The sequence below is a fragment of the Malania oleifera genome, chromosome 4 (assembly GCF_029873635.1).
Source record: "Malania oleifera isolate guangnan ecotype guangnan chromosome 4, ASM2987363v1, whole genome shotgun sequence".
Lineage (NCBI taxonomy): Eukaryota > Viridiplantae > Streptophyta > Magnoliopsida > Santalales > Ximeniaceae > Malania > Malania oleifera.
In genome coordinates, this window is record NC_080420.1 from 38,532,681 (window position 1) to 38,557,071 (window position 24,391).

General features: G+C 35.8%; 1 protein-coding gene across 4 annotated transcripts in view; it reads right to left on the reverse strand.

The window, feature by feature from the left end:
• The window catches only part of LOC131154593 (protein SPIRAL1-like 2), a 93,198-nt gene that overhangs the window by 65,506 nt on the left and 3,301 nt on the right, over positions 1-24,391 (reverse strand). Inside the window, exons 2-3 of one of the 4 annotated variants that reach the window (XR_009136520.1) lie at positions 21,473-21,761; positions 8,431-8,587 (exon numbers count right to left, since the gene is read on the reverse strand). Coding sequence is in view for 2 of the 4 variants with exons in the window: in XM_058107499.1 (XP_057963482.1) it covers positions 8,507-8,587; positions 21,473-21,733 (342 nt within the window). In the remaining 2 variants the exon portion in view is untranslated. Of the gene's footprint in view, positions 1-8,183; positions 8,588-21,472; positions 21,762-24,391 lie in introns of those variants that run through there. The other 3 variants (XR_009136521.1, XM_058107499.1, XM_058107500.1) reach the window with 3 other exon arrangements.

Below are 24,391 nucleotides of genomic sequence, written 5' to 3' on the forward strand. Positions count from 1 at the left end.
ACCTCAGGTAACTACAAACAAGAGAGATAAGCAGCTACAACATTTTCCACGCCCTTTTTATCTCGAATAGTGATGTCAAATTTCTGGAGAAGTAAAATCCATCTTATAAACCCGGGTTTAGCATCCTTCTTTTCCAACAAATATTTCAGAGTAGAGTGATCAGTAAAAATAATAACAAGCGATCCAATGACATAAGAAAGAAATTTTTCCTTAAAAAGAAATTTTTCTAAGGCAAATACAGTAGCTAACAATTCCTTCTCAGCGGTGGTATAATTTTTCTAAGCATCATTCAAAGTTCGACTCGCATAATAAATGACAGACGGCTTGTTATCAATTCTTTGACCCAGAACGGCACCTAGGGCGTAGTCACTAGCATTAATCATGATTTCAAATGGTAAGTCCGACCGAGGAGGTTGCATGATAGGCACAATAGTCAAATGTTTCTTTAGCGTTTCAAAAGCCTGTAGACATTCATTGGTCCACAAAAATTTAGTCTCATTCTGTAACAAAGTACATAATGGTTTAGCAATACTACTAAAACCCTGAATAAAATGCCTATAGAAGCCGACATGACCAAGGAAAGAACGGATATCCCTAACTGTCTTAGGGACAGGTAACTGGGAAATCAGCTCTACTTGGTCCCTGTCAACCTCTATACCATGCTCAAAAACCAAATAACCAAGTACTAAACCACTACTTACCATAAATTGACATTTTTCTCAATTCAAAAGCAAATTCTTTTCCTCACATCTTTTCAAAATAGCAGTCAAATTTTCCAAACAAATATCAAAAAACTTACCAAACACAAAAAAATCATCCATGAAAATTTCACATATATCATCTAACATATCAGAGAAAATACTCATCATACAGCGCTGGAAAGTAGTAGGTGCATTAATGGCATTCTGCAAAAGGCGAAGGTATAGAAGGGACAAGTGAAAGTAGTCTTCTCTTGGTCCTCAAGTGCTACAGCAATTTGATAATAACTAGAAAATTCATCCAAGAAATAGTAAAATGAATTACCAGCTACTTTTTCGAGTATCTGATCTAAGAAAGATAATGGGAAGTGATCTTTTCGGTTAACCGAATTCAATTTACGATAATCAATGCACATTCTCCAACCCGTTACTTTCTTAGATGGGATCAATTCTCCATTAGCATTTTTAATGAAAGTCAAACCAGATTTTTTTGAAACTACCTATGTCGGGCTTACCCATTTGTTGTCAGAGATCAGGTAGATGATATCGGTAGCTAATAATTTCAGCACTTCGTTCTTTATCACCTCCTTCATGGTTGGATTCAGCCTCTGTTGTGCATCTCGAACTGGTTTAGCATCTCCTTCTAGGAAGATGTTGTGAGTGCAAATCGAGGGGTCGATACCCTTGATGTTTGCAATGGTCCATCCTATCGCTCCGCAATGCTTCCTTAGTACCTGCAATAGCTCAGTTTCCTATTTAAGAGTAAGGTGATAAGAAATTAGTACATGGAATGTGTCGACTGCTGGACCTAGGAAAACATAGTTCAGCTCTTCAGGCAATGGTTTCAGTTCAAGTGTTGGAGTTTCTTCTTTTGATGACTTCATAATTTCTGGCAAATTAATGGCCTCAAATGTAGGCTTACGCCAACTACTTGTGTAACTTGCATCCAACACGTAAGGAGTACCATCTATCTCTAGAACCTGCCCCTCCGATTCTAGCAATTTTTCATCAAATTCCTCAAACTGTTCAGGAAAGTCATTTTCAAGCGCGCCATCAACATCAAGTACAAATAGTAGCTCTGAAATATCCAAATTATCTATTACATCAATTGCATGTGTTTCTGCATCATCGCACCCACTTGACATCTTGTGAGCATTGAATACGTTCATTTCCAATGTCATGTTCCTAAAAGTGAGCTTAAGTACTCCGCTTCGACAATTAATTAGGGCATTAGAAGTAGCAAGGAATAGTTGACCAAGAATAACAAGGGCCTGATATATGGTGGAAACAAGCCGTTGCATATCCAAAACAACGAAATCCACGGGGTAGTAAAATTTGTCAACTTAAACCAATACATCCTCAACAACGCCTCGCGGAGCTTTAACAGATCTGTCTACCAACTGTAGCATCATAGTAGTTTTCTTCAACTCACCTAAACTCAGTTGTTCATATATCAAAAACGGGAGCTAGTTCACACTACTCCCCAAATCAAGTAAAGCTCTCCCGATACGAGATTCACCAATCATGATCAAAATAGTGGGAGAATCAGGGTCTCTAAGTTTCTACAGAGTCTAACTTAATATCAACGCGCTAACCTACTCAGTCAAGAAAGCATTTTTCTTCACATTCAATTTCCTTTTTACTATGCATAGTTCTTTCAGAAATTTTGCATATGCAGGGATTTGTTGTATGGCCTCTAGAAGTGGAATATTGATATTCACCTATGTGAATATTTCTTGGATCTCAATGTGATACTTATTCTTTTGACCAGATGTCAACCGCTCAGGATACGGTACCACGGGTTGATACTCCTTAACCGGCTCATCCTTCTTATTATCTGACTTTGTTAAACTTAAGCTGACTTCATCTGATTTTTCTTTTCCCTCATCTGTCTCAGCTGTCACTTCAGGTGCTGGAGCAACTGTTTATTGATCAGTGGGCATTTTAGGATAGGCAACTTCTTTTCCGTTTCGCAAAGTAATAACTGCCTTAGCTGACTCAAAAGCATCCCCTGAAACATTGTGCACCGGTTGTTGTTGCTATCTATATACCTGGGGATTAGGCTGAGGTTGTGCAGGAAATTTCCTTTTTTCTAGGGTATTCAACTATGTACTTAGCTTATTCACAGCATCTTTCAATTCTGCGGTGGTTGTGGCATGAAGCTACATGAATTGTTGGAGCATGTTCACCATCTGCGCCATGCTATCATCAGGAGATTTCTTTATTGGAATAGGAGCTAGAGTTGGTTGGAATCCCGGTGGTGCATAGCTCTGAGAAATCACTTGCAACTGATACTGCGGTTGAAAAGCTAGAACTAGGTGATATGTCGGTTACGGAGGCGATGCATAAGGTTGAGGAACTTGTTGATACCGTGAGGATGACGAACGAGGCTGATCATTCCTCCATGAGAGGTTCAAATGATTCCTCTATCCTGGATTATAAGTGTTTGAGAATGGTTGATTCTGCATTTTGTTGACCCAATTCGCCGATGGCACCAGATCAGATCTACTGTCCTGCCATACTGGTAATAATTGAAAATCCTAAATTCTGTGGTCTGAGGTCTCATAGATAAAGCAATCCTCAGCTTTCGCCTTTTCTAATTCCATAACCTCTAGTTTCTTAGACAACGCAGCAAAAAGAGCCTGTAAGCGAGTTTCCTCTTTGACCTCGTATCTGCCTCCACTACTGATCGATCTAAGAAGTTGTGCTGCTATCTGTGCCCGTTCATGATATGTGTTCCATTGTTGGGTACTCTCAACTAAATAATTGAAGAATGATAGAGCCTCATCTGATTCCTTGTGAAAGAACTCCCCGTTGCACATAATTTGGACAAATTGTTTACATATACGGATTAAAGCAGTATAAAATTAATTCACTAACCTCCAAGATTCAAATCTGTGATGTGAACATATGTTCATTAGGTCCTTGAATCTCTCCCAACAAGGCTGGAATGTCTCGTCACCTTTTTGCATGAACTGACTGATCTACTCCTACAGGTACTAAGTTCTCTGAAAAGGAAAAAACTTATGTAAGAACTCACGCTACATTTCAGCCCAGCTAGTAATAGAGTTAGGTCACAGAGAAATAAACTAGATTTTTGTCTTATCTTTCAAAGAAAAGGGAAACAAGCAAAATTTGATATATTCATCAGTTTCAACCCTATTAATGAAAGTGGTGCAGACCAACTCAAAATCTATCAAGTGTTCGTATGGACTCTTAGAATCCATCCCGTGAAACTGGGGTATCACAGATAACATAACATGCTTAATATTGAAGTTTGGTGTATCTTGTGGCAACACAATGCATAAAGGTGTAGATATGCGTGTAGGCTGTAGAAAATCCTAAAGTGTACGTGGTGCAGGTGCAACCATGACTTCCTCAAAAAATTGATCAAACAGATTGCTCAAATCAATTTCAGAATCACTCGTAAAATTAATAGGAGAACAGTCAGATTCTGTGCTCTGTGTGTCCCTACTGGTGTTATGTGAAATTTAGACGGTCTATTCAAATTATCACAAACTTATGGCATCAAACATCAATGCAAACAGCGAAAATTCACTAACACAACAGCAAACAAGTAATAGGGGAGGGGGGAAAGTGGAGGAGCAGGTTGTGCAGTAGTCGTGAACAGTGGCTGGTGGCTGGGCTGGAAAGTGGAGGAGCAGCTAGCAGTGCAAGGGAGGAGCTTCGAGTCTCGATTTAGCAGCATCAATGGTGGCCTCCAGCAACACAGCAGTAGCAAGTTCAGCTTCCAATCTCTAGCAGCAACAAGTTCGGCTTCCAATCTCTAGCAACAGCAGTAGAAAGCTTCCTCTCAGCAAAGTACCAGCAGCCTGGCAGCAGCAAGTTTAGGTTGCGGCTGGAGAGAAGGAGAAAACAACAGCAGGTTCAAGTTCTCACGGGTATAGGAAGCTTCAGGTGGCTGATGCAGCTCTCGGGTGTGGCCGGAGCAGCTATGTGTGAAGGTTGCAGCAGGAGCCTGGAGGTCTCGGTTGGGAGTTTCAATAGAGATGGAGAAGAGGGAGAGGAGATAAGGAGAAGGATAGAAGAGGAAAAGGAAGAAAGAGAGGGAAGAGGAAGAATGGGAGCTGGGGGCTAAGAGAGAAGAGGGAGAGAAGGGAGAATGAGAGAGTGAGAGAAGGAAGGGAGAGGGGGTGCAAGGGAGTTGAGGAGAAGAAAAATAAAATAAATAGGGGAGGGGGGTTGCCCCTTACCCAGCAACCAGATCCGACCCGGCTACATGGCCGGGTCACATCAAGTTTTAAAATTTTTTTTTTATTTCTCATTTTTTTCTCTGCAAATAAGGCCAATTTTAATCTTCTTGGAGCTCGTTTCTCTCAAAAAGCAAAACATGGAAGTTGTAGATAATCTTCTCATCTTTCTCCAGAATTTTGAATCATCTCGATCGGAGTTCAGATGGAAAAGTTATGTACAAATTACGAACTGATGCGGGTTTTAGCTCCTAATAATTTTTTTGCGATAAAAAAATACCAAAAAGTTACAGAATACCTCTTGTACTATAATTCTAATAGAACTAGACTTCCAAAGGGGGTCCCACCTTTTTTCCTGTTTTGTTTAATCTTCTATAATCTAGTTCCCACATTCCCTTCCATCCAATTTTTCTTGAATTTTTTTTAAGTAGCAATGGTTCTCTTCCTTTTTTAATAATAACGGTTTTTGTTTTTTCGTCGATGGATGCCCCTTTAGGTTTTGCCAAGAACTATATATATTTTTTAGTCAGCAAATATCACATCAAAAAAGTTTTTTTTATCATAAGTTTTTGAGACAATGAATTTGCCATAACACAATTCTCCCCATCTCTCTAGTGTTTTTCCGCAAGGTAGTTTTTTTTTTGTTTTTCCAAGTTTGAATTAAGGGCCATCTAAACGAATAGTGAATTTAAAAATTTTTTGGAGTCCCTCCCCACTGTTTTTTGACGGCCTTACAAGGCACTTAATCCCCTCCGTTTTTTTTGGGGGAATGATAACAATTCAAAGGGTGTTGAACTTAACAATGGGTTTTTTTGTTTTGAAATTAAGTAATCTATCAGGAACCTTTTTTTTTTCGAAAAAGAAGCTATGTAAGATCAAGTTTTTTTTTTTCATCATTTTTTTAAAAGAAAATGAATGAAACTTTTATACTCAAGGGCAATAAGCTTATGATGGAATGTTTTTTTTTTAAAGTAAAGGAAAGACGTTTTCAAATTAGACATAGGCAATGAAACTGAAGCAAGATGAAGGACTTAGTTGTTTTTTTTTTTTAAGATAGTTTTTAATTTTTAATCATAAATACAAAGTCTCATTAATTTACTTCTTTCACCAATTCATTTTATTTTTTCTAACTACTTTGCCTTTCCCATGCCTAAACACATAATTCAAACGGAGGCGGCTATTAATGAATTGCGGTTTTTTTGGGTTTTTTTTAATTATTTACTACTTACGTGCCCACTACTTTTTTCATAATTGTTGTTTTTTACTGTTTTTTTCCCCTTTCCCGCTTTTATCTTTGTATTGAGTGAATTGCTAAATGAAAAAAAGTAATTTCATGGATAATTGTGAATTAAACGTAGACACCCTAGTTTTTTAAGTAAAAAGTGGCCCCTTTTTAACTACCCGCACCGAATTCCATTTTAACAAAAATATAAAAATAGTCCGGCCTCGTGAAACATGGAATGCCTGTTGGAATGAAAGAAAGTTAATAATGAAAGGAGACGGAGGAAGATTGAGTTGACATGTGAGATGTGATTATGGAAGTGGGTGAAGAGCAAAACGGGCCGTCGGGATTCCATGGCCTAAGTAACAAGATTTGGGTTATCAGAAAATAGGGGAGGATTTTTAGTAGCTTGTTTTTCTTAAATTTTTTCAAAAGCCATTTGGCCAGTAATGAAATTGTAAGATTATGATATGTAAATTTTGGAAACTTTAACCCACGGTGCGATCACTACAGATGAATAACTTTGGATATTTTTTGAAGGTTTGAACTGCTATGGCCCCCCGAATTTTTTGTTTACACTCAGAACAACAAGGGCATTATTCAAGTCTCATAACTACCACGTGTGGGAAAATTACGATTGGGGTGAAAAAGATAAGAAGAAATTTCTTTTCATGTGGTAAATCCTTTTTTTTCCCTTTTTTTTTTTTTTTTTTTCTTTTTTTCTCTTTTTTGTTTTTTGAGTAAACGTCCTGGCCGTCCTCGCCCGGCCATTTTACCAAGCAAGCCCTTAGGGGCAAAAATGGTCACGCACAACGGAGACACTAAATCCCCTCCACACCCCACCAATTCCCCAACCCCCCACGGTCCCTGTAGGGAGAAGATAAATCAGGAATTTTGGCTCAGTGGGAGGCCAAGGAAAATCCTACTCAAAGAACCTCCCTCCCCTGGGTTCCCAACCAAGCACGTCCCAGTCCCCCCGCCTTTAACCCCTTGAGCCAAACCGCCCGGGGTTTTTTTTTTTTCATGTGGTACTCAGTCTTTGATAACCTAAAAGTTTGCGTTAAATTTTAATAGTGGGATTTATAAGGCCAAATAATGGACCTTTGGAACTAGCCGCCATTTTTACAACAATGTTTTTTATAGAAACTAACCCAAAAGTTTTTCCCCCCCCCCCCCCCTTATGTACTAGTATTTGATTTAAGCCAATAAACAGATAAAATAACCCTTTTTTTTTTTTTAATATTTAGTTTTTCAATTAAAATATATTTTTAACCCTTTTTGAAATTATTAAGTTTTTTTTTATCCTGTTATAGTTTTTTAATATGGGGAATAACATGACTCTATTCATAACCCTAACAATTGGCAATAATAGTTATTTAGTTTTTCAACTACCTACACTAACAAACCACAAAGCTTCTTTCTGGCATTGTTTTTGGCTGAGATCGTGTTTTGGAAGCCAATGAATTTTTCGACTTGCAATTTGAAAATTTCAAATAAATTTCCAATACAATTTTAACAACATCACTTTTTAATTCCAAAATCTAATTCAACTCCCAAATCTAAAACCCTCTGTCCAAACATGAAGATGAGGGTCAACCAATAGCAATTTTAATGCATCCATCCTATTCCCGGCAAATGTTCCCAGATGTAAACTCAACTATCATAATCGGAGTTTTTCAAAATAACTCATCAAATAAAGAGGCGCCAATAGAATACCTCCCCCTGCTAAAGAACAAAAAAAATACAAAGCGTAACAAGCAACTCCCCAAATAGAACGTAATAAGAAAATCTAGTTTTTTTACTCCTTTTTAATCTTATCATAATTTCACCACCATTTTTTTCTTCCCACGAAAACCAAAATTGCTAAAAACATTTCTTAAAAGTTTTCCGAGCAAAATTAAAATGGGGCACCCTCCAGTGCAATTTTTTCCCCCCTGCCCTAATTGAAAGAGGAATAATACTATGGTGAGGACCACGTTAAAGCCAAAGAAAGAAAAGAAAGTTCAAGTAAACCAGCCCTGCCTCACAATTCCAGATTCATGGGGAGTAAAAAAAACAAGAAACCTTAACGATTGATAACATTAAAATAGGAGGCTAATGCATCGAGAAATTTTTGTTACTTCGAGAAGCTTTGCGAAACAAAATGTTTTTTTTTAATGCATCTGAAAGGCCTAATGCCCCTTTTAGTGTTTTTTTGAATAATCCCCAGGAAACAGCAACCACAACAACACACATTCATACTACATGGAACAATTGGAAGTTTTTTTTGGGTCCATTTTTTTAAGACAAATGCCCCCACTGCCTCTTTTCTTTCCAAGAGTTTTCCCATTAGAAATAGGCAAACAATACTTCCATTTTGAAGATGTGAATGCATATCATTTACTGCCACCACCAAATAGGTAATCCAGAGAAGATCCACCCCCGGGGGCAGCATGAACCTTTGTAGAGGGCCGATCCTGCAACCATCATAAAGAAAGATAAATAGGATGCTAGAAATTAAAAAGAAAAAATTCTTGGATTTTGTTTGGACTATGAAAATGTCAAGAAGGATGACTTTTGATGGCTTAATAAATTAATTAATTAATTAAATCTAATGGCCAATTTAAGTGCCCCATTTTCAGTATTTAAAAATTCCATGCAATCAACAAAGGGATGGTTGTTTATATTTAATTGTTCCCAAGTCCTAAAGTTAAAAATAGGGTTTGGAAATGGATTTGACCAACAAGACATCTAATATTAATGATAATAATCTATTATACTAGTACGTTGTCAAATATATTATCATTTTATGATATGTACAATTGTAAAAATGTATCATTATAATATACTAATATATAATAGTGATAAAAAAAATATAATAATATATAATATATTATCATTAAAAAAAATGTAATGCTCAATGCACAAGGCTGCTACATTATCGGTCGGAGTAGGGGGCAGAAAATAATTATCCTATGCTTTTGTTATTTTAAATGTTCAATAGTATTAACTGTTTTATTATTATAAATATAATAACAGTGTAATAATAATATGACATAAGATAAACACATTTTTATATCAATTTATATATATAATAGCATAAATATAAATTTATATAATAATACAACATATCCTAATATAATCTTATTACATTTTATTAAAATGTAGTAAACAATTTCACTTCCTATTTTCAATATTATAAATTTTATTTTTATAACTATTATAATATTTTGCAATAACACTATTATAATGTAAATACATTATAAGATAATTTTATAAATATATAAAATAAAAAAAAGCATAAATTAAATTTTATGTATTGTTTACTTCGTTATAATATACCATACAGCCTATACTATTAGAGCAGAACATTTTATTATACTCAAGATTTGTATATTATTCATATGAGACCATAAGCATTACTCAACTACTTCTAAGAAATTTCCCATTTAAGAGGCTTTTGGTACATGCAAAAGCTACTTATTTACCACGTGTACTTATACGTGATAATTGAAGGAAAGGGGGAACTGCATATTAAGAGAAAGGGGGTCTAATACAATGAAATATATGAGACAAACTTTAATATTATAAATCCTAACATCAAATTATTTTCAACTTTAGGGTGGTGGAGGGGGGGGGGGGGGGGTGGAATGTAGCTTCACCCTGCAACCATTCTCTTCTTGGTTTCCCTCTTGTTTAATAGTGTTCATCTGAATCAAATTACTCTTAGTAGTGTCTGATGGTTTCCAGTCTCATTACGAGTTATTTTATGTCTGCCCTTACCTTTTCTACTGCCACTCAATAACTAGTAAACTCTTGCACTATTTGGCCTACATTGCAGATGCTCAAACCAGCTCAGCTGCCCTCCCTTACCATATATTCTACAAGTTCTATGCATAATTTACTGCAGATATATGTATTCCTTAGTTTATTTTTTAACATTGTACAACTCATCTACCTTAGCATACATTATACAACTCATCCACCTTAGCATTCTCATTTTGGCAACTTTTACTTTTTTTTATATGTTGCTTCTTAGTTGCCCAACATTTTGATCCATAATCTATAGCCTAGTCTTATAGTCATCCCATAAAATTTCCCTTTTAATTTAAGGGTTCGCTACAATCACACAGCAGCACCATTTTACACTGCTTCAACCCTATGTATTACATCTTCTTCAGTTATTATTTCAACTAGCACAAAAGATCCAAGGGTATAGAAATCTATTAGGGCTATGAATTTCTATACCATCGAGTTTAATCTTTTCTCCAACATACTTGCTACCATTACAGAAATTATTCCTTATATTCTGTCTCATCTTCTACTTAAATTTTTGTATCCTATTGATCGCTATATTGCTACTTATTCATCTTAACATCCTTAAGTCTATCAGTCAAATGACATCTTGAAATTGTGCCAGCTCTAGGAAATGTCTCTAACTTAGGGCCTATTTGGTATCGTTGTTGTTTTCTGTTCTCTGTTTTTGTTTCTCCAATGAAAAAACAGATTATAAAAACGCATTGGTTATGTTCTTAGTTTTCTGTTTCTATTGCTGATTTTCAACTAATTGTCAAAAAATTCAAAACCAGATTTTATGGTTTTCAATTGTTTTGGTTGCCAAAAATTTTAATATCCAGAAATAGTTTTTATGGATTAAATTATTCATTTTATATACTTTTAAATTAAAATCAAAATTAAATGATCATATGAATTTAAATATAATTAAAATAAAAATATACATAAATTTCAAAAAATAATAATAAATCCAATTACAAAATACTTTTACGATTTTTCAATTTTTATAGTAAAGTAAATTTACAAAGTAGAGCAATTCAGAAAAATAATTATTATAAATTTTATTTTTATTATAGTAATTTTTTTAATGTAATATTATTTGTAATTTTATTATTTTAATCATATTTTTAGAGTATTTTGATTTAAAGATGAAAATTATCATTTTTTTAATTAATTTTTAATATGTATTGGTTTTATAAATGTTAACCAAACAAATTGCTAGTTTCTAATTTTTAGTTTCTATTTCTGGTTTTTTATTTTCATTTTTTATTTTTGCTTCTCTAATTTTTGACAATGATACCAAACAGCACCTTATTTTCGGCATTTTCCCATCCTCGGAGAGTTGTTTCATACTTAGCCTACTATTAATCAAAAAAACCCATAACAGTTTTCAATCATCATTTTTCATGAATCATATTACCAAGAAACTGCTCCAATACCCCTCAAATTTTACATATTTTCAACTAATAACTCTTCACAATAAGAATAAATGTGTAAAAAATATATTTTACGAATTAACCTTTACCCTTTCAAATAGCCCATCTCCTTTTTTTTCCTGATACAGCAGTCACTTTTTTCCCAACACAGCAATTTCCAATCTTCTCACGGTTCAAGGTGTTTCAAATGATAAACTAATTTCAAAGTTGAATGTCTAAAATATTCACACCATTCCTCAAACTCCTCTAAAAAAATATATAAAAGTCATAAACTAATTTAATATTGGAATTCTGACATTATATTCCACTTTCTAATCTTCTAAACAAATACGACACTTGCGGCCGTAGAGTGCAAAACGTTAATGCTTGACCAGGTAGTGTGTGTGTGTACACTCTGATTGAATTTAAATAAGCATATCTGAGTTCATAATGAATGTATAGAAGCCTTGGCCTGTTTATCTCTTCATGTTTATAGCAAAAGAAATTCATTAAAAGGGAAAGAATCAAGGAGAATAGATTTTCCCAATAAAAATCTGGGACAAAAACAGAAAAAAAAACTAAGAACCAACAAAAAGCGAACAAAAAAAAAATCAAACCAACAAGTTACTAAGATATTTTCCAATAAAAAATGGGACCAAAATGGAAAAAAAAAGAACAACAAAACAGCAAAAAAAGAGACAAAAAAAAATCAAACCAGCAAGTTCCTCCCATCTCTTTTGTAAACCAGAATACTAGCACCTAAAAAATTAAACCCAAGACACCATAAAGATCCATTACATGAATCTTTTCCCACCACTAGATCCAGTTTGACTTCTTCCAGAAATTATAGTGCATTACGCTCAGCAAAACCACACACGACTACCAAAGAGCCACACTTCCACAAAGCTGCCCCCTCCGTCCTTTTCCAACAAACCGCAAAGGAAATGGCTAACAAATCTTCCACAAAGGAGGAGAAGAAACCCAACTCTTTCCATGATACGAATGTTGTCCAAATCCTCCAAGCAAATTCGCAATGCAAAAGAAGATGGGCTGCCGTCTTGGAATTCCTAACAGAGCATGCAAGCATCTGGAGAGAGCCTTCAAAGGTCACCTTATCTGCACCAAGTTATTGGTATTAATTTTGTCAAGCACAACCAACCATGTAAAAGCTTTGATTTTTTTGAGGAATTTTGACCTTCCAAATAATAGGATAGAGAGCAAAAGAAGAGTTGGGAGTACACCAAGAATTCAAAGAATGATTTGCAAGTATACAGCCCTAGCTGATCCAAAGACCAAGAATGAACATCCCTTCCCAAGGACAAGTTGCAGTTATCAAATAAGGACATGAAGGATGACAGCTCCACCATCTCCCTATCATTTAGAGCCTCCGTAAAGTGAAGATTCCAAGAAACCAACGCGCTACTCAAATTTCCAACTAAGAAAGAAATAACTCTATTCGGCTCAAAACTCAATTTAAAAAGATCAGGGAAAGAAGGGGAAGAAAAGCATTCCCAAGCAATGGGTCTTCCTAAAAATGAATTTAGGAACCCCTACCCACCTCAAATTTAGTGAGGAGTGAATAGAGAATAAATCTGAGAATAGACCTCTATGGACTCCCCAAAGAAGATCTCAAACTAGCATTGGTATCCCACCCATTCTCATCCAAACCAAATTTCGTAAGGCTCTATGCCACAAGTATCTTCTAAGGGGAAACACAATAACCATTTAGCTATGCATCTTCTTGGTGGACACCATGATTGATGAGTTTCTTTGCAAAGTATCCCCTAGGGTGGTTAGTTATCTCTTGATCCTTCTAATGAGCTAAATTATCATGTGTGAGTAGAATGAGTAGTTTTAGATTTCCCAACCTTCTGGTATAGAAACAGATTGCGTCAGTGATAGGTCTTCTAGGTATAATACCAAATTGATTTTTTGAACTCTAATGTATCATTTGTTTTTGTTCAATCACCCTTTCCCAAAATTTCATCATATGATCATAAGTTCCTTCCATGAAAACTTTACAACTTAAAAGTGCATTCATCCAGCGCCTATTTAGTGAAACTTTGTTAAATGCACTAGTTAATATACCACCCATCACCTCCTAAGCATTTCCAGAGCTCTCCATGACAGTCATCTAGTCCTACATTTTTTTTCATTGTTCTTCTTTAATGGAATACTTAACTTCATATACTATAATTTTGCTGATATATGATGATAAAAAAACACTAATAATTTTGCAGATATATCTTTATTTTTCAGCATTTCTCTCATGTGACAATTCTAAGTTTCGCCTTTTATTTGGATTTCATCAAATAGCTTATTAAAATAAATTCGGCAACTTCCTTTTATTTCTTATATAACCAACCCAATATTGCCCTCACTTTCCATAACCCATACACTTGATATTAGATAGGTCTCGATTGTTTCTTTCCCTAGTCATAACACATTTGAATATCTCTCTCCCCAATCATTATTGTCTAGTCTAGTAAACAATTTTTCCATATTGTCAAGTCTAATTTGCTAGGATTTTTTCTTGCCTTTTTATACTTTTCTGCATTATTAGCATAACTTAAACCACATTCTTTTTTGCTTTAATTGCTTTTTGGACATCCTCATCCCAACTCTTTTTATCCATCTTGTTTGTCACTTTATATTTACATAAAACCTCTTGTACTATAATTCTAATAGAACTAGACTTCCAAAGGGGGTCACTTTCTGTGTTATCTTCTATCATCTAGTCACCTTCTTCATCATTTTATCTTTAAATTTTAGTACATGTTCTCCCTTTATACTGGTTTATTCGATGGATGCATGTAGGTTCAAGACTATATATATGTTTAGTAGCATAATCACATCAAAAAGTTACATAAAGTTGAAGACAATGAATGCCATAACACATCCCATCTCTCCTAAGTTCTCAATGCAGTTTCAAGTGATAGGGCACTAACGAAATAGTGAGTAGATTTGGAGCTCACGCTGGCTTCCCCGGCTCCTCTGTTTGCTGCTAACCCCCTCCCGGGTTTTGTACTTAACTTTTTTGTTTGATTAAGTATCTATCAGGACTTCAAAAAGAGCTTATGAGATCGAGTTCATGTGTTTAAAGAAAATGAATGAAGTTTATACTCAAGGCAATAAGCTATGATGGATGTTAAAGTATATTAAAGGAAGAATTTCAAATTGGACATAGCATGGAAGCTGAAGCATGAAGACTTAGTGTTTAAGATAGTTTTATCATATACAAGTCTCATGTAAGTACTTCAACAATTCAATATTGATGCATGAAGCTCTTAGGAAAAATCTTTGACTTAGAGACCTTATTTCAAAATCATGGAAAATGTTTTTAAAGTTTGACATACGTTTTTCCAAGATAAAAGTTAAGAATTCAAATCAAATTTATGAAAATATAAAAAGTTGAAAGCAGGACAGGCGACTGATGTAATATCATCAGGGGACTGACATTTTTATGAGTTTTTTAAGAAGCAAACAGAACCGAGACAGGCAACTGACTCATTAAAGTACAGTCGACTAACCCAATACTGTGTTTCAAAATACGCGGAACTTATAAAGCTCGGGCGACTGACCCTCATGTCACAGTCAACTGAAGTTCATGTTTTAACTTTTAAATAGCGTTTGAAAGATTTCCAAATTTGATTTCTTGAGCTCCAAACTTGGAAAATACTTGGGAAATACTATAAGAAACTTGGGGAAAACGTCAAGGAACTTTACTATATAAATACTTGTTAATTTCACAAAATTAAAAACAACAATCAAGCACATTAAAATTACAAATTCAAAGTTCTCCTGCTGAAATATTTTCTAAAGTAAAGTTGTGCTCTTGCTGAAACAACCCATGGTTTTCTGACCTTTTCTACTGAGAATTTCAATTCAAATTATCAAAACCCTGTTGATATTCTACTAAGCTGATTCAACTCTTCTATATTGTTTATTGCTTGAAGTATATTGCTGTATTTCAATTGTACAAATATGCTAACTAAGAGTTTTACTTGTACTAACAAAAGTTGCTCTTTGTTTCTTGTTTTCTTGACGATTCAAGATTGTTGGATCATTGCCTAGCGAGAGGGGATTCTCGTTAGAGAGGCGAACACCACCTTTGAGGAGAGAGGTTGTAACTTCACCTAGTAATGAAGTTAGGAAAGGAAAATCCTCACAGCATGTTGCTTGGGGCAATGACGTGGGCTTCTGGCCAAACCTTGTAAAAAATTTGGTCTTCCGCCTCTTGCGGCACTAATCTCTTTATTTATTGCAAGTTTATAATTTGGGTGTATGTTTATTGAGAACTTGTTGCATATTGGAAGTTGCTGAAATTCTAATTTTGGTTCTTACTTGAGATCAAGAAACTATATTGTTTATCATTGATTGATTTAACAAACTAAGAGTAAAATTGAATACTGATTTTTGAATATCACAACTGAAGTTAATTTGTTAAATTAATTATTACATTGAAGGAAAGTTTTAGGCTTTATTAAATCAAATCTCTGAAATTATTCTTGATATTGTTAATATTTATTATTGAAGAACAATTCTGATTTTGAATATTGAAGGTCTGAGATTGATATTTGTTATTAGAATTTAACAGTTAGTATTTAATATCATTAATTTATAATAGATTGAACAAAGGATTATTAACTGAACTTGTGAGGTTGCTGATTGTGTGGTTATTGGAAATAAAATTGAAAAGGGTAATACTTAAAGGTATTTACAAACCTAAGTTACAAAGAAATTTTAAAACCCAATTCACCCCCCACCCCTCTTGGGAGTATACCTAAATTCTCACTCCTATCATGATAGTTTTTTCTCTATATGAAATACAAACAATAAGTTGAGCCATCCTAGCTCCTAAAAATATCTCTATCCCTAAATCAAGATATGGAACATACACAATTTGTGTTGGTATAAAATAATTTATATGAATAACCATAATACTCATAAATGGTTTGGATAATAAGAACTAAGAAATGGTCCAAAGCCTCAAAGTTCTCATATTGAATAAAATAATTTTCTTTACCCAGTGATAAGAGCCCATGTAGAACTATATAAATGCAAAGACATGGCAAGATTTGTCAAATCAAGCAGGTGGTAGACCAACCATGTGAAGGACATCCCCTATGTTAAGGTAGTGCACTTTCATGCACTATATATATATTTTTAAAAAAAAAAAAAAAACTCATTGGTCTATGGTCGACCACCTCACTCAAGGCAGTTAACTGCCATGTCAGAAAATTATTTTCAAAACTTCTAGGAGTATACATCAAGCATTTTGTCCCAAGGATTTTGCATGGTTTTAGGGTTAATCTCTGTTTCCAAATCACATGGGAATTTAGCAATCCTGTTATTGGTAAATGAGAGATTGAAGGAGTTTGTAATATTGGAGAATGAGATATTGAATAAGCTGATAACTAGTAGTGAAGGTGGAGCTCGTGGCTACACAAAGGAGCACTATTAGCCAAAGAATATTGAAAGGGGAAATTTAGACCATGCTCTTGAGCTCAAGCAAATTGGAGTGAGAAAGAGAAATACTATTGCCATTAGAAATGGCATATCAAATATGCTCGCAACAGGATGAAGGGAGATTAAGAATTTCAAAAACTTACAATGAAATGTCATGGAGACAAGCAAAAATGAGAGCAACAAATGTAATGGCTCGTGTCAGTGATAGCAATGAGAATTGTGTAGGGAGTGTGTTGATGATGAGGGAGAATGAAGAGATGGAAGACACATGCTTGCTTGATTAAGGATGTTCCCTTATTTGTGTTGAAAAGAGAATCATTTGATAGCTATGAAGATTGTGAGTGCTCGATGATTATGGCTAATGGCCTAGAGTTAAGGAGTAGGGAAAGGTAAGGCATTTGCCAAAAGTTTGGAAGAATAATATTTCATTAAGAAGGCTAAGCAATTGGGATATTGATAGTCCGCTCGAGGTGGACTTACGAAGGTGTGAATACATTCATGGGTCCCATGATGCAAAGAATATGAAGAATTTGTGTAAGGTGCTTGAGAAATTTAATTGGAATAAAAATTGCTTGCCTGAAAGAGAGATTTGGTCTCTGAATAGCAAAAGCCAACTTCCAAGAAAGTTTCTGTATTGGTGAGCAGTCAAAGTTATCAGGCTCAAGGGGTGAAAAATCAAATTTGAGCCAAGGTGGAAGTTTGTAATAATTTGGATTGAATTGGTAAAATGAAGGTCCTTATTCAACCACATGTGCAAAAGGTCGTCAACACATGCACAAGTGGTCAACCTCCTACATAAAGAAGATTGACTGCATGGAATAAAGTGGCCAATTGCTAGTACACTTTTCAGCAAAACAAAGGATATGTTTGCACAGAAGAATATGAGGAAGGGAGGTACCTTTTCTTATCACCCTGACCACTTAGAACCCTTTTAGGGATAACTTTGAGGAATACATGAAGGGGATTTTAGTCCATGATTTTGCATGGTTTTAATATCCTGCACATGTAAGTTAGGTGTTTTTTAACACCCTACACATGTAAGCCAGGTGTAAAAGAGTAATTTTTGCATGGTTTTAGGGTTTGAAGGGGATTTTTGTAAGGTAGGTGTAAGACAATTTAAAGCTTTATAAGATACACTCTCATGAGTGTGTGTGTTTGAGGTTTGGGTGTATTGTGGATTGGGGTTGAGATAAAGTGTTTGCAAGAGCGGGCGTGTTTGCAGAGATTCGTTCAGTTACTCTCGATAGGGGATTTTTTATGTGAAAGGTGGGACATAGGCAAGTTAAAAGCATTGAACCATGTTAGATCTCGTGTGTGCTTTGATTCTTAATTGTGTGCTTGATAAAAGTTTGTATTTGTGCTTTGTCACAACAATAAGTGTGTGCCCTTCACTTGAACTAATCCTATGAGCCATATAATATGTTGTACCCAAAAACTTGACTTTTTGTACTTCTCAAGATTCCTTGAATTTTCTATCGATGCGGACAATGATTCATAACCTAATGAACAGAACCAATTGTTTCATGCCAAGGTGTTACATGAACATGTTTATAACAAAGGTCTAACTATTGACAAAGCATGGGGATAGCAAATAAAGTTACAGCTTTTCTGAAACTTCCCATTCAAATCTCAAAGCTTTGAAACTAAAGGGCCAATACTCCTTTAATCACTTGATCTAACATGCAAAAACTCTAAATGAGTGTTTTGCATGATCTTCCTCAACCAATAGTCTTTGTTCATCCACAAAGAATAAAAAAGTACATCATTAAATTTCCGTCAATCTTGTCAGAAAAACAAAAAAAAAAATTTTAAAAGAGACAAAACATGTAGTTGACAACTAACAAGCACAACAAGAAGCCTCCAGTCCAATAGCATGGGGTCAATCATAAGAAATTTTTTCCACACTGCCCTACACAATCTAGGACAATATTCTCGTAAAGTTTATTGTCAAATCCATTTTTTCTATCTACAGAATTGTCAAATCCTTACTCTCAAATAGCCCCTCCTACTTCAACCTCTTATTTCAATCCAAGCTATTACACATCCACCATTCCCCTCCTAATACTGCCTTTAACATATGAATCACACTTTCTTATTGAAGCGTTATTGATCTTTGTTGTAAGTACTTAAACCATCTTAACCACATTTTCCATGTCCTCTACAAGCTCTACGCCTAGTGTCACAGGGTCTATGTTCACACCACACATCTTGACACTGTGATGACACCAAGTGGTTCACTTGGTTAAGCCAATGACACAATTTCAAACTCGTTGGTTAATCCTACTAGTGTGTGTAAAGACACGAGGCAACAATTTACAGGAGCAATCCTCCCAACCTTATTCTTATTCAAAGAAAAGAATGACACACTCATTTCATGTGCAAGAAGATCATGCACAAATTCCCTCTAGAGTCCCACGCCACCAACATGTCATTTTAACAACAGTTGACACCCCCAACTGCCTAGGGTCTACAATTGACAATCTCAATTGCCCAAGTTGTGCTAGACGCAGCCAACATTGTTAACAAGGCATAACCCACAAATTAACCCTTCAAACAAGCCTATATGTCATCTTTACAAGGAAAACTCCCATGTAACAACTAACCTAGTCAACATTGTAGCATTTGGCATTGACACTGAACACAGACTATAGGCTACCGATCAACACCTTGTGCATGCATGGTTTCCCCTTACCCATGACTTATTCCCACATACAAGCAGCACCATATGTCAATGAGGCACTTGACAAACCCGAGTTAACCTTCTGATCTCAACCAAAGGTTCGAAATCATTCCATTGAAACAACCTTGTCAAGGCCCATGGCTCCAACCATGTCCATCCCTAACCATGTCAAATAGGCAACTTAGCATCTATGTGCTCCTCCCTTAGCAATATAAATTGTAAATTCACCAAATTTCAAGATAACCCATGACAAGTCATCTGATGCTAATGCCTTGGCACATGAGCTGCCCACACCATTTGCCTTGGCAATGTCATGGTAATCAAGGGTCTGACAAACCACCCCCACCAAAAGGCACCAATGTCCTTGTTGGGAGGCTGTCAACATAGTCCCTTTTATGTTTTTCAAACTGCCATAGTGCCACACCTCTTTCCCATGTGGCTTATGCTTTTGACAAACTCTTCCACTTTACCAAGTAATGGGTTCTTCAATTTTTCTTACTTTGTCCCTTACTTCTGTAATCAAGGATCTTGTCAACATACTCGTCAAACTATTCTCTTTGCTTATCTCTTGATTTCATTTAGGAGTTCTACATAGTAAGGCTTCAAGAAACTCACTATGTCAGGCAACTTCAATCGGTAAGCAACATTTCCCACTTTCTTTTTGAATTTCAAGTGGACCAACGTTCTTAGGGATCAATCCCCTCTGCAATGTCTTGCTACTAATCTCCTTCCATAACTGAGGTGTTAGTTTTACAAGTACCATGTCTCCTTCCTGAAATTGAACATCCCTCCTCTTTCTCTCTGGTCCAAGAGCAATGAAAAAGGGCATGCTGAACTGATTCTGCATCAGCCATGCAAAAGGGGCATTTGTTTTGCGACAGAGAACAACCTTCTCTGCAAGTTGTCTAAGGTCAATATCTTACCATAAGTTGCTTCCCAAGTAAAAAAGGCAACCTTTGCAGGACCTGATGTCCTCCAAATTTGAGACCAAGGGGAGTAAGTGGGGCTTGACTCCAAAGGAAAAAGTCTCTTGTAGAAGGTTCTATCACTAAAGACACCCTTCCTATTTACAGTCCAAACAGGAAAATTTGAGGTGTTTTGAAGCTAGAACTTGTAAAGATCAATGTAGAAGTCGGTGAGCTGAAGGAGTTCAAAGCCTTCCACATTTCTACAGAAAGGGATGCTCCAAAAAACCATTTTTTGTATGAAGGTGCTGACTTATGCAGGCATCTTTGTCTCATACCAAGTTATAAATGGCAAGAAAAGAGACACAAAGAGCCTCTTGAATCCTGACCACTCCACACATCATGCCAAAAATAAATGTTGTCATGATTCCCCACTTGGAATCTAATACAAGAAAAGAAGTCATTACAGCCTTTCCTAATGTGTATTTCCACACCCCTACGCCATATGGTCCCTTACCAACCCGAGAGATCCAATCATTGTGCTGAAGCCCATATTTCATGGCAATGATTCCCCACCAAAGATTATCTTTCTCTATCATAAATCTCCACAACCATTTCCCACTAAGGGCTTTCGTGAAAATGTGGAGGGCCTTTGAACCCAAGCCTCAAGAAGTTGGTGACTTGGTGTTGTCAAATATTTTCTTGTTACATCTTGCTAGAACCACTTATGTCATCTAATCACTCTTACAAGAGCCAAAAAAAAGATGGAAAATCCAATTGTATGTATAAAACAATAGATTCTCAATAATATCAGGACATGTGCATAGGTTAAGAGACAAACAAATTAGCATAATATAACTGTTTCAGCTCTAACCAGATGACCTATTAGCCCATTCTTCAGCACCAATCAAAAGGCTGCATGCCATTGCTAAAACTTTTACTTTTTAAATGCACTTGCTACCTCTAACATATCATAAACATGTCATGAAGCTGCTGAAAACTGTATCCAACTAAAATACCAACAGACAACAATGTAAAAATAGAAACATCGATCAACTTTCTTAGCAGATGGCAAGGCTATCTGGAATAGAATCATACCGTTATGAAGTTGCCACAGTTTTGACCATCTGCCCGGAGGTAGTTGTTTGAAAGGTTGCCTTGAATACCAGCTGGAATCTGTTTACCAGCAGAATCAACTGCCTGAGAAGCAGGAGGCTTCTGGGAAGGCCCATCGTTCATGGCCTGTCCTGGATTTGGAACAGGCTGGGCATTGTTTGTAGCTGGTTTGGGAGCCTCTCCACTTCCAAACAGGTAACCCAGTGAGCTCTGTCCTCCACCACTGCTGACTCCACGACCCATCTCTCTTGTTTCTCAGTCGAGAATCTGCCTAAAAAAGAAACACACAGACACACTGAGAAATATAAGAATCTTTGATGCCAAAAAGTTGTTTCTTGATGCATGCAGAGACAAGAAGCATGCATAAAAAAGATCTCAAAAAGTATATCACAATTCAGTTCAATAAATTTAGATAGTCAATCCACTTCAGAAACAATGAAGTAGTTTTAACACCACAGAGTCATTAAATGTGTCAGCAACTCAATATCCAGACGTCTTAGTCCCAATATCTTCAGTCACTACCTTCTTGTCAATTTAAAACACCCTCTTTGCAAATCCAATTTCTGAATTCCTATTTAAAAGATGTGTAAAGCTTATATCACAAAATCACTGCTCACGCCCACATGAGGTTCACAAAAAATGCCTTCTAGCCTAATCACAACGAGCTCAACCAATGCAAAGGGGGAAAAAAACTCTTTTAAAGCTTCATTTGAAAAGAAAATCCTTTGCCTAAACTTTTAGGTAATTCAGGTGCAATAATATAATCTAGACCAACCCCATTGGGACTGCATGTTGAAATCATAGTTGAATATTTTGTTTGGCAAAACAAAATATTCACTTAACTGAATATTTTAATAGAACTGCAAACTGTTACAACAACAGAGGCTCAATATATCATATAAGAACATATTTTTAAAAATTACAAGAAAAAGAGGATATGAAATCCTCCAATGCAAAAACCAAAAAAAAAAAACAAAAAACAAAACAAAACAAAACAAAAACAAAAAACAAAAAACAAAACAAAACAAAATTACATGAGTGCTGCCTTCCAACCCCTATGAAGATCAAACAGTTACAGACCCCAAAAGAACATGCCCAAAACAAAGAAAAAAAAGTTACTTTTCTCCCAAAGCAAATTCAGAGAAGTCTTCTGATTTTTGAAAATTCTTGCATTTCTTTAGAGCCAAAGAATCCACAAAATAGCACACACTGTGCAATTCCAAAAAGTCCTCCCTCCTTAGTCTTCCCAAAACCTCAATAAAAAAAATTTGATAAACAAAAAATTATATTAAAGGAAGAAAGAAGGGTTACAATCAAGAAAACAAAGATGGGAAAAAATAAGGAACGACAAGATATCCTCCCTTTACAATAAGAAAGCAACAAAACAGGAAGCAAAGGGAAAAAGAAAAAAGGGAGGACAAGATATCCCCCCTTTACAATAAGAAAGCGACTAAACAGGAAGTAAATACAGAAGGCAGAAACGAAGCAATTCAAGTAAGTAGAGCCAGCCAATACCACTAAATGTCTTCCAAAGAAACATGATGAAAGAATCCATTAACTGAACACAAAGAGACGCCAAAAAGACCACTCTGCTACAAAGCATATTTCTGAAAGTGGCAAGCCCTTCCAAAATTGTGACATTTCTGTCCATCCAAATGCACCAAATAATAAACAGAACAATACACCTCCATAGAACTTTCTCTCCTTTCTCTTACCAAAGCCTCCAAACATAGTAATACAAAAACGATCCAAATAATCCAGGAAAAGCCAATTTTCTCCAAATATCCCAAATAAATCATTCCAGGATCCCAAGAGAAGGGACTATTCCAGGGTCCCAAGAGAAGGGACTATGCAAAAACAAGTGAGAAGGTTTCACTAATCAGCCAAACCTGAAGCAGAGAACACAAATATCGGGAGATAGGGCCTTGTTGGGCCTTCTCTTCTGTAAATCGTTAGTGTTGATTCTCTCAAGAATGGCCGTCCAGGAAAAGGCCTTAATCTTTGAAGGAAATTTAGCTTTCCAGATTAGAGAACAGAGACCAAAGGAACTAACATTAGGGTCATGGATCAAATGGGAGAAAAAAATATTTGCACGAGAAATCAAGATGAATCAAGTTTCCAAACACATTTATGACCCCCACCTGGACACAAAGAGAATCTAGCATAATAGTCAAAGAAGCAAGTTCATCGGTGTCTCCCATTAGGTTCCTCTGAAAGTGAAAATCCCATGAACCCCCCCTCCCCTTGCAAAATGAGAAAGGCTGCAATAGGAGACTCATGAAGATTAGGAAATGTTTCAAAATGCCAAATTTTCACCATATATAAAAATTTTTTAAAAAAATCATATACATTTTGCAGAGCCAACCAATCTTCACTATAACAAGAAAACAAAGTGTCCCACAAATACCTCACCACCTGGAAAGGAGAAAATAGATGAATGCTAGTCTTGTTTGCCTCACAGCACAGCATAAAAACATCTGGACTGAGCGTTTTGTGAGGTCTCCTTATCTGTAGCAAGGCATTCATAGTAATCATGTTGAGAACAAGAATCCAAATGAAAACACAATCTTCGAAGGAACTTTTGCTTTCCAAACAGTTTTTTTCAAATTAAATGGGCTAGGTTTGAAGATCAGATCGCGAAAGACCCCAAAAAAACCAAAAGAATGCGCCCAAAAGGAAGCAAGGAAAGTAACTTTCTCCCAAAGAAAATTTGGATAAGTCTTCTAATCTTTGAAAATTCTTGTGTTTCTTTCAAGCTAAAGAGAATGCACAAATACATACACAGCAATTCCAAAAGCCTACTCTTCCCAGAACCCTGAAATTTCACCATAAAATATAATATACAAATTGCAGTGCCACCCAATCTTCAACATAACAAGAAAACAAAGTGCTCCAGAGATA